The following is an 11,381-nucleotide window of genomic DNA, read 5'->3' on the forward strand; positions in this document are numbered from 1 at the left end:
GAAAAGTGCATTGATATAGGGAGCATTATTTTATTCATTGTGAACAACAATAAGCAGTTACCCACCAATTTGTTTTACCACATCAGTTGTAATTGTTAATAACCGTCACTGGTTGTATCTGTTTTTCACTGCTAGCATAACAACAGTAGCGATAATACAGGGTACAGAAATAGCATTTATTCATAACCTTTTCATACCATCATCATAAAAATGTGTTTTATTAAATTAAGAATTTCAAATTTCATGGTATATCCCTGTGTGTAACAATGTCACAATGATAATATTGTATAACACAAAGCTTTTTCATTGTCATAATAGGCCTACAATTCATTTTCTCCAAAAATGAACATTCACACAAGTAATCGAATACTAACCTCCATTCGGATATTCGAATAACTGTGCCCATCCTTAGCTGCTACAACTCTTTCCCAGAGATGAACATTATTTTTAATAGCTTTTTGCTCTCTTCCACAGAGCTCTCCTCCCCCGGAGAAATAACAGTTCACTATGTTGGCAGTGACTCTATTTCTCTGAGCTGGCTTCCTTTTGACCCGGCACAGAGGTACGAATTGACCTACTCCTGCCACACCCAGAGAGAGATCCTGTCGATCCAAGGATCCAACAGCACTGACGTGAAAGGCTTGTACCCAGGGACAGAGTACACTTTCAGCGTCACATTGGTCAGTGACGATAGGAATCAGAGAGCATCGGTCACAGTATCCATGTATACAAGTAAGTACAATGATTGAAACATGTCCTATTGTAATGGTGTGCACTACTGGTGGAGAAGTCAGGTGCAGGAGAGCAGGGAGTTGTGAACAGGCGGACACTTTAATAAGGCAGAGGCAAATAAAACAGACAGACGCCACTGCGTCAAAACCTCCAGCCAAAGGTAACAGTGCAATGCGCGAAACAGTCACACAAAATTATCAAATGTTGTACAATAAGCATCCCTCGTGAAAAGCCACGGACTAACGGGGAAAAACCCAGCCTGGCGCGTACACACGAACACGTAACAAAAACAATTCCACACAAAGACATGGGGGAGGAACAGAGGAATAAATACATGCAGTGTGATTAGGGAATGTAAACCAGGTGTGCAGGGAACAAGACAAAACAAATGGAACAATGGAAAAATGGAGCGGCGATGGCTAGAAAGCCGGTGATGTCGACCGCTGAAAGCCGCCCGAACAAGGAGAGGAGCAGACTTCGGCGGAAGTCGTGACACCTCTTGCATTACAGGGAGAATTATGTTTAACTTGTGTTTTCATTTTTCCAGATATAATTGAATTGGGTCCTTTTTTGTCCTTTTTGCAGAACCTGTGCCACCCGAAAAGATAAAGATAGATCATGTCAGCAGTGAATCAGTGTCTCTGAGTTGGGACAAACGTGTTGGTGTTCCTGAGGCATGTCTCGTGACCTGTTCCTGTGACGGAGAGGAAGTCCAGAAGATAACAACTGTATCCAACACCCTGACGTTCTCCAGTCTGAGTCCAGGTGTCAAATACTCCTTCCACATCTCTACGATGCTGAAGAACGGGACCCAAAGCAAGTCTGCTGTGACATATGCACGCACAAGTGAGTGTATTAAGAATTTACACTGTGTTTCTTTGACAGGAGGATGTTTTCTAATGGATTGATTGACAACCAAGGAGCACAGATCTGAAACCCTTCTCTTTCCCCCACAGAAACCCACCTGGAAAGCTTGCTGTTGGACCTGGGGTTGGAGCAACACTACACAGAGAAGCTCACCCTGAGCACCGTGCTGCAGATTGATGAGAAGACCGTCACAGATGAACCCGCTCAGACTCTCTCAGCCGTGCCATGGACTTTCCTGAAGAGGTTGATGATGGTTAATGTAACAGCTAGGAGTGTGAAATGTACGTCATCAGGAGGTGAGACAAGTTGCGATGCTTCATTTGGCAACATTGACCTAGATCTGGAGAGTCTGGTTGATAACTTGAACTCTAGTAATGTTGTGAACCCCTTAGACGTTGTGACGGCTCTCTTTCTGTGCTCTAACGGTTTTCTGCAGCAAGAGATGGCTTTGAAAATGTCAATGTGTCAGTTTTCTGTGCCCCTGCTTCTCCCCAATTGTGACACAGAAAAGTGTATGCTCATGCTTTGGGCAATGCGAGACATTGTCAAGAAGTTCAGACCTCATTCATTGGCAGACCCAAGAGGATTTGTTGAAGACAGGATTGTTCTCTCTGACCTCCCCATGGTCTCTTTTGTCAGATTGGGTGAGTGCTCGGTGTCCAAGTCACAGATTCTGAACAAGCTTCTGAGTAATCCACAACAGTATCACGACACATTTGTCCACCACGATATGGAATGCGGTGATAGTCCAAGGAGGATATCCAATGGATTGGTTGAGATAAGCTGGTACCTCCCAAGTGGGAAAAAAAACATTGACATTTTTGGTGAAGCTGTTGCTGTAACCAATCTGAGAGGGGACATCAGTTCCTTTGAGACCCAGTACTCCTTTCTTTGTCAGACCTCTGCAGCAGTCTTTGTGTTCTTTGACAACCTGGACAACAAGTACAAGCTACTGACCAGCCAACACACCAAGGCACAGCTGTTTCTGGTGGGTAACCCACAGAGCAAGAGTTTCAGCATTGATGCTTTAAAGAAAACAGCAGCAGAGTTGAACTTGAAGAAAAGCAACATCATCCTGAAAACCAAACAGATGAATGATGCAGACTTTGTGAAGAACCTGCGAAACACAGTTGGTGAGGTGATCAAGAGTTCATGTTCTAAAATGCCATTGGAGCAGATGGCTGAAGTGGCACACGAGCTTGGGATCTTGGTTGATGAGGACTGCCAAGAATGTCAGATTGCCAAGCAAAATGCTGATGCAATCACGTCAAAAATTAATGACACACCACAGTATAAGGAAATACATCTTCCCTTGCAAGGACAGATCTGGAAGGAGCTGGCACGTCTAGAGAAAGAGGAATGCAGACTGCGGAAAGCTGGGGAGATGAACATTGAGACGTACAAAAATGAACTGCAAGCAGAGAAAAGACAACTTAGGGAACAGCAAAGGAGGTATGACATGTCAGAGGCAATGACTTGCTTCATACATGGAATATCAGGCACAGGGCTAGAGAGGTCCTACTTCTTGAAATGGATGCGAATGAACCTGGACAATCTGTCTCGTAAAAACCTTTCTGGCCTTAGGGAGCTGTACAAAGAAAAGTCTCAGAACTCATCTGAAACCAAAGAAGAAATTGTATACCTTGATAGACAGATTTCAAACAGTTCTTTAGGAACTGAACATTTCCTACGGGAAATGGGTCAACTGTACGAATCTGCGGTCTTACTGAGCGAAACTGAAGAGTCACGGCAACAATTGCAGCACCTGCCCAGACTATGTGCTGAGCTGCTTCTGGATGGGTTCCCTCTGGAGCTGGTGGACGGAGACGCGTCCAACATACCTCTGAGATGGGTGAGTGATGTGCTGCATCAGCTCAATGTCTTGGTGCAGCCGAAGAACAAGATCCTGGTGGTAACGGTTCTAGGTGTTCAAAGCACGGGAAAGTCCACTCTACTGAACACTATGTTTGGAGTGCAGTTCGCAGTCAGTAGCGGCAGATGCACAAGAGGGGCTTTCTTGCTTCTCATCAAAGTCAAAGAGGACTTCAAGAAAGAGCTGAACTGCGACTTTTTAGTGATCATCGACACAGAAGGGCTGAAGTCACCAGAGCTTGCACAGCTGGATGACAGCTTTGAGCATGACAACGAGCTAGCCACTCTAGTTGTTGGGCTGAGTGATGTCACAATAATCAATATTGCCATGGAGAACTCAACCGAGATGAAGGACATCCTTCAAATTGTTGTCCATGCTTTTCTCCGGATGAAAGAGGTGGGAAAGAAGCCCAAGTGTCTGTTTGTCCACCAGAATGTGGCAGATGTCTCGGCACACGACAAGAACATGAGAGACCGTAAAATGCTCTTGGAGAAATTGAACGAGATGACCCAGGCAGCAGCCAGCATGGAAAACAAAGAAGAGAACAAGATCTTCACTGATGTAATGGAGTACAACCCAGAGACTGGTAACTGGTACATCCCTGGACTTTGGCATGGAAACCCTCCAATGGCACCTGTCAACGCTGGGTACAGCGAGTCCGTCTACGAGTTTAAAAAAAACATGATTGAAGTCTTGGAGAAATGTGAGGCCTCTGGAAACAACATAACAGAGTTTCTGGAGTGGACAAAAAGCTTGTGGAATGCTGTGAAGTATGAAAACTTCATTTTTAGCTTCAGAAACAGTCTAGTGGCTGATGCCTACATGAAGTTGTGCACTGAGTTCCACAAATGGGAATGGTCATTCAGAAAGCACATGTATACTTGGGTAACAAATGCTGAAACAAGGATCTCCAACTTTGGGACAATCACTGTGAAATCTGAGGCATCAGACATGAAAGACTTTATTGGCAAATTGAAAAACAAAGCTTTGTTTGAGCTTTCCAAATGGGAGAAGACCATTCTTGACAACTTGACCAAGTATTATGAACAGACAGAAGGCCATGTGCATCTAGTGGAGGGGTACAGAGAGGTCTTCTCCAACAGTGCAAAAAGCCTTCGACGAGAAATGGAGAACTCTGTGCTGAATCAACTTGATTCAGCTGCTGAGATCAGACAGGGAATGAACAATCTGGACACAATAAATAAGACCCACACAGCAAGAATAGAAGAGAATGTTCTGGGATTGATTGAGGAAAGCAGGAAGAGCAAATCTGAGAAGTCGGATCGGGAACTAGAGAGAGATTTTGATCAGATGTGGCATGAAACTGTGCAGAAGTTGTCCTTCCCAGGATTGAAGAAGGAAAACATTGTTGGAAAGATTTTTCGCCAGCTCCGTTCAAACTTGACCCGGAAGGGAAGTTCTGTGAATGAAATGATAGCTAGAGTAAAGCTGGAACATTTTGGAAAAGAGCCATTCAAAGTGCCTTCTGATGGGTTTGTAAGGAAAGTAAAACAATGGCTTCACTTGGATGAACACACACAGAAAACCCAGTTGATGGCTGACAACCTCATAGAGGCTTGCAGACAATTTGTGTTGGAGCAGGTGGAAAGGGAAACAGATTACCATGAGAATTATATTCAGGAGATCCTACACATGATTGAGGAAAGATTAAAAGCCAACAAAGATCTTGAGACTGATGTCAAATTTGAAGTGTTACTAAAACTACATATCTGTGGAGTTGCAGCCAGGAAATTTCAGCAAATGCATGAACATTTCATAGAAGTCAATGACCCACGCCGATGCCTTGATCTGTACAAAGACAAGTACTGCTCTGACTTCAAGGACTTGTTCAATGAACGAGACCAGTGTCAGAAAAAAGCGAAAGAATTCACATGCCTCTGCCTCAGACCTGCACTGGAAGAAAGTGTTGCCCATTCCTTGGGTCCAGATATCGTTGATGAAATGCTGACAGGAAAAAATGCCCTTCAATTCAGCACTCGTGCATTTTTCCAGTACTCAATCTTGAAACATTTGCTTTCAGAATTAAACTTTGAGAACTATGACAGCTACATTTGTTCGTATGAAAAGTTTGTCAAGGATTGGATATTTGATCAAATCAGGGAGCGCTTTTCAAAGGGACAAAAAATGTTTCAGTTGGAAGACAAACATCTGAAAGCAATCGTCAAGAAAATAACGGATGCCATCACAACGGCCCAAACCAAGAAAAACAGCAACTTTGAGGACTTCATTCAGAACATTTGCAGGGAGCTTGGAGATACACTGGTCATTCCCAAGGATGCTCTGAGTGCCTTCATGATCCTCAATAATGCTGAACAAGAGCAGTTTGCCCACTGTCTCAAAACATCTGTTGAAGAAATGGAACAATCCCTGAGGACCAAGTTCCAAGAGGGAGTGGATGCACAGAGAAAACTGGAACAATTGAGGATTAAACCACAGAATGTTCTTTTCAAAAGAGTGTTCGGCTGTGGGAAGCAGTGTCCATTCTGCAAGGCACCGTGCGAGGCAGGAGGAGAGGCCCACACAGACCACTGTGCCTCAATACACAGACCACAGGGTCTGGGCCAGTACAGGTTTGTGTACTCAAGGAAACTCGTGACTGATATCTGCTCCTCCTCTGTGTTCAGTGAGCAACAATTCCAATGCTACGAGACAAAACAAAAATACCATCCTTACAAAAAGTACAGAGAGATTTTCCCCAACTGGCATATCCCGGCCGATCCTAGCATCGAGGCCTCAGACTACTGGAAATATGTGATGGCAAAATTCAACAATGAATTTGCCAGAAAATATGACGCACTCCCAGCAAAAACACCACCTGCCTGGAAATTGATCACAAAGGAACAGGCAGAAAAAAGCCTCAAAGAGTCTTTTAGCATCAAGTGAGAGCCTCTACCTCAAATAGGAATTGTAATATAATGAACAATGGTGTCGGGCCATAGTCTAACAAAAGACATTACCTGCAAGAATAAATGTCAGATTTCAAATATGAATTTTTCTGTATCTGTTTATGTACGTTTTCACAATCAAAACCGTGGTCCTTGCCATCTGCTTCATGAGCAGTATGTTCTCTAAATTGAAGAGCCTTGGAATGGGGGCTGGAATGATAATCTGTTATACACTGTGCCTCAACTACTTGTCACTACTCTGTTTTTGCATAGCTTGAAAGCAATTCGCAAAAGATACATCAGTCCTTAAACTTGATGTGTCTACTTGGTAGGCACTGACAACGATCAACAAGGAATCTATTTTCCAATGCTTTATAGGGGCAATCAGCAGTTGCTAAATCCATTTCTGGACTTAGAAATGAATCATCATATGTAACCATTGATTCTTGAAGAATATACAGTAACTTATAAATGCCTCATGAGTTTAGTTCAACTGTCGTACCCCATCAAAACCCAAGATATAAGCTTGTTTTACACCCAACGTTTGTAAACAAAGAACATTTAAACAAACACTATATAGCCTCAAACATCCATAACTCTGTCTATGAATATCAGCCATTTAATGTTTGGGTTCTTACAGTATGCGGTGAATGGATTTATATTTAATTTTTCTGTAACATTCATTGGGTTAGGTAAAATCAAGCATTGGTCTGACCTTTTTATTTTTACTTACACTTAGGTGATTCAGGAAAGTGTTGAGAAACTATTACATTTGAACATTGTGGTGTTCTCTGAGACCACAATCATCTCTATGCCTCTCACTGTATAAGTAGTTCCCACCAAATATATTCCATAATCAACTAATCACTTTCTTATATAATATATTAATGAAAAATAATCTTAACAGTTTGTCATTGAACTGGTCCAGTTTGTTGACGTGTTGCAGTCAACACTCTGCTATGAATGTCTTTTAACAAAGTAGGCTACACCAATTGTTGTAAAAGTTCCCATGTAAAATGTATTCAATGATTATATATTTAGAGAAAATTAGGTTCCATTGAATACAACATAAAAGCCGATGTAATAAATGTACTGGACTACCAGTTCAATATTACAAAATCAAGTAGCTGTTTATTGCAGTGGTAGCACAAACAACATAGCACAGTCATGAGAGAATGAAAACAAAAGGCTGACAACTTGAGTTTCATTCATCACATTTTCTGTGAGACATATGTTGCAATTGTACATGGCCCTTGTCAAATAAACTTAAAATGTTTTTAAATTTAAATAAATCAATATCTTCAGAAATATCTTGGATATACTTTGGATGTTTTTGTTGATTTTCTTGTTGTTGGTTCGTTTCTTTTAATGACCGAAGTAAAATGCTTTCTGGTTCAGATTCAGAGCAAGAGGTTAGAAATGATATGCAATAATGTTAGATAGGCAGGCTTAGGTTTACAGTGCATTACAGTGCATATGTTTTGATGACAGCTCACTGAGGGCAGGGAGACGAAGGGTGACCATTGTCACTCTACTTCACCATAAAGGCCAAGGGGTCTCCTAGGGGCCGGCCCATCCAGATATGAACTATATTGAGGGCGTTGTTGGACGCCTAGAGCTCAGAGTTCATCCCAAAGGAGACATACCCCCCAAAGGTGGCAACCCCCAGTCCTGGGGTGCAGTTGACCTTGTAGAAGTCGTTTTTTAAATTGTATTTAACCTTTAACGAGGCAAGTCAGTTAACAAATTCTTATTTACAATGACGGTCTAGGAACAGTGGGTTAACTGCCTTGTTGAGGGGCAGAACGACAGATTTTATATTTGATCTAGCAACCTTTCGGTTACTGGCCCAATGCTCTAACCACTAGGCTAACTGCCACCCCAACAATAGTAAACTGTTAAAATGAAGTGTTTTGTAACACTAAAACTAGTGGCAACTGAGCTGTCACCACCCTAAAGTAGACAAAACCTTAACTTTGCTGGAGTATTGAAACACATGGTTGTTAGGGTATTGGGGCAGATTTAAGATGTACTGAAACATTCATCCTGAGGTGTTCTCAAACATGACATGGTGTGTTGTAACACCACATAATCAAGAGTTGTGCAACACCTTGCCTGAGTCTGGGAGCACAAACCCAGAAAAGGTTGAAAACACCTGGTGTTTCGAGTCCTGTGTAATTCAGAATTAGATCCTTTCTTCTGGAGTTTCCAAGTACTGTAAATGGGAGTCCCTCCTCTTATTGTATATTCCCTACTCTTATATGGTGTGTTTATAAAATCCTCATTGGTAATTCCAAAAAGTCAAAAGTACCGTATTATGCTCAAACAAAGGACACAAGAAGAGATCGTTTTGTGAAAACACAAATTAAGTTTGTCCAGAATAATAATTAATGAGTACAAAATCACTTTTTCCAAGACATGATTTTGAAGCTTCAAATGCTTAGTCTTTTATTTGCAAATTATCAAATGACCAAACATTAACAGGTCTTTCACATTTGAATATTGATAAAGTAAGATAGTTCAACGATATGTAAGGTATGTATCATATTAATATTCTTCCAAATCAACAGAAATATGGCATTATATTTCACATTAATTGAAAATAAATACCGGCAATGAATGCTAATGTTAGCAGCATCACTTATACAAAACTTGTTAGCAGTAACGAGAAGGGCTTACCAAGAAAAACTTTCAAAAGGACTAATTTGAGGCAGAAAGGCGTTGGAGAACTCAGTAAAACAAATGTAGAGGTTGATTTATTTATTTAGCTTACTTTAATCCATTGTACAGGAGGAGAACGTGACTGTCGTTTCGACGTCCAGCTGACGTCTTCCTCAGAGTGACCTGACCATTGCACTTAGCTCTTATTTATAGCCTAGTTGCCCATTGAGTCAACAATGTAAGAAAATAATACAATTCAAGGTAAACAACAAATTATAGCACAAAAAAATAGTAAGAGAAATCATGTCTCTTAGGCCACGACAAAATAAATTATAAACTGGGTGGTTCGAGCCCTGAATGCTGATTAGCTGTCAGCCGTGGTATATCAGACCGTATACCACGGGTATGACAATACATGTATTTTTACTGCTCGTTATGTTGGTAACCATTTTATAATAGTAATAAGGCCCCTCGGGAGTTTTTGGTATATGACCAATATACCACAGCTAAGGGCTGAATCCAGGCACTCCGCATTGTGCCGTGAATAAGAACAGCCCTTAGCTGTAGTGTATTGGCCATATACCACACCCCCTTGTGCTTTATTGCTTAAGTATATACATAGGTGATATGTGAAAACGGAGACACAGAGACCCGAACAAAATCAAGGCAACATTCTAGAACCAAAAAATAATTGTTTAGCCCATTAGGATCCAGGGTGTCTAAGGGGTACTGCCAGAATGCCTCTGTTTTAGTTTACGTAAGATGTCACTTCCTCTTGGTGAAATTTGGCTGTTTTCTATGGCTACAATGCGCAGGGAGGAAGGTGAGCCATGGTTGGCTTCTATGCAGTGGTGCGCAATATGAAAGAGGTCCTTGTTTTTATTACGAATAGCAGTCGTATGTTCTGTTAGCAGTAGCACTTATACAAACTTCAACCCAGGGCTCAGTACGATCTACCAGTCATCCATTATGCTAATGTCCTGCCCTGAGTCTTTATATTCAGATGATGGTACATGGCAAGGTTGTTCAGATGGATTGAATCACAGTACAGTTGAGTTAGATGCTTGGCTTTGGTTAGGATTGGTCAGTCGGTGGGTAACATAGTATGTATGTTTTTCTGCAGGGAGTCAGAAATAGCAAATAATAACAAGCAATAATGATAGTACATGAGTGCATAATTATGCTATAATATTAAGAAATGGCAATGTGAGTATAGAATTTGTTGGAGCCAATTTGGGTGTATCTTGTGTTATGGACGTATTCGGGCAATTACACTCCAGACCATTAGGTGCAGATAAATGGTGGTGGTAAACACACATCAAGGGATCTATAAACACACAGATGTTTGAATGTATGGCATGTGTGGATGGTGGGAGAGCTCACGGTTCTTACCACAATCAAACTGATGCAAATGAATGCAAGAAAACGCTAGAAACGCCAAACAAGATACAAAGGATCGCTACAGTCAACTCTACGGATCAACATTCATTCAAGGTAACCACTATTGCTATGTTTGAGGTGCATAAAGAACAAGTCTAATTGCTACCTTCCACTCACCTAGTGACATTGGCTACTTAGAAATCTTAGATTTCTCCAAAGCAAATTGTCATAACACAGTTATTAAACATTAATAGAAATATGCAAAATGCCTACGTGATTAAGCTATGCAAATATAGCAACAAGATAACAATATGAATGTCAAAAGTAGGATGCAATAACATGTGGTGTGGTAGGCCAATGCTAGAACATGCTAAATTGGAAGTGGTATTTATTGTAGCATACAACATGTGGTGTGGTAGGCCAATGGTAGAACATGCTAAATTGGCAGTGGTATTTAGTGTTTAACATGTGGGTCACACATCAAACAGTAGGTAAAGCTCATAAAGCTAGTAGGCAAACAAGCCAGCAGTATTAACTAAAGCAGGCCTTCATTTATATAAAAAAAAACAAGTGCACGATAAGGGGTAAAACAATGACGTGTCAATTAATAACTACATGTAGCATCATGAAAACTGATGAATGAATCAAAATGGCTGTTTAACTCAGTGTGATAAAATTGTGTTCTCACGTTTTCATTGACACATACTTTCTAGGATTGTTTTGGAGAGTTTCATCTGCATGTCTGGTGTGCTCACACCCAGAGGTGTCATGCCCATAGCGGGTACAAGGGCATGTGCCCCGTTAGATGTGTCCTGTTTTTTTAATTATTATTATTTCATTTTGTAATTCCAAAGAAATTTGCCATTTTACTGCCCCAGCATTCGGGGGTTAACTTCCCACTTCTGCCTGTCCACTTTCACTCCTTATCTATCTCTTCCTGTTTCTAATCTGTCTAAACAAAG

The 11,381-nt window shown here is 41.2% G+C and overlaps 1 protein-coding gene across 1 annotated transcript; it reads left to right on the plus strand.

The window, feature by feature from the left end:
* The first annotated feature begins 342 nt into the window (after positions 1-342).
* On the plus strand, positions 343-7,625 carry LOC106577767 (interferon-induced very large GTPase 1). Its single transcript, XM_045700587.2, has 4 exons — positions 343-358; positions 475-732; positions 1,318-1,578; positions 1,689-7,625. The coding sequence occupies exons 1-4, from the start codon at positions 343-345 to the stop codon at positions 6,374-6,376; spliced, it is 5,223 nt and encodes a 1,740-aa protein (XP_045556543.1). The 3' UTR covers positions 6,377-7,625.
* Positions 7,626-11,381: the final 3,756 nt, after the last annotated feature.

This window comes from Salmo salar, chromosome 18, assembly GCF_965601325.2.
Source record: "Salmo salar chromosome 18, fSalSal1, whole genome shotgun sequence".
Taxonomy (NCBI): Eukaryota; Metazoa; Chordata; class Actinopteri; order Salmoniformes; family Salmonidae; genus Salmo; species Salmo salar.

Excerpts from the sequence above, each read along its gene's own strand:
- LOC106577767 (XM_045700587.2), top strand. Across the intron at positions 733-1,317 it reads CACAGTATCCATGTATACAA|AACCTGTGCCACCCGAAAAG; the intron begins GTAAGTACAATG and ends TCCTTTTTGCAG. Across the intron at positions 1,579-1,688 it reads TGTGACATATGCACGCACAA|AAACCCACCTGGAAAGCTTG; the intron begins GTGAGTGTATTA and ends TTTCCCCCACAG.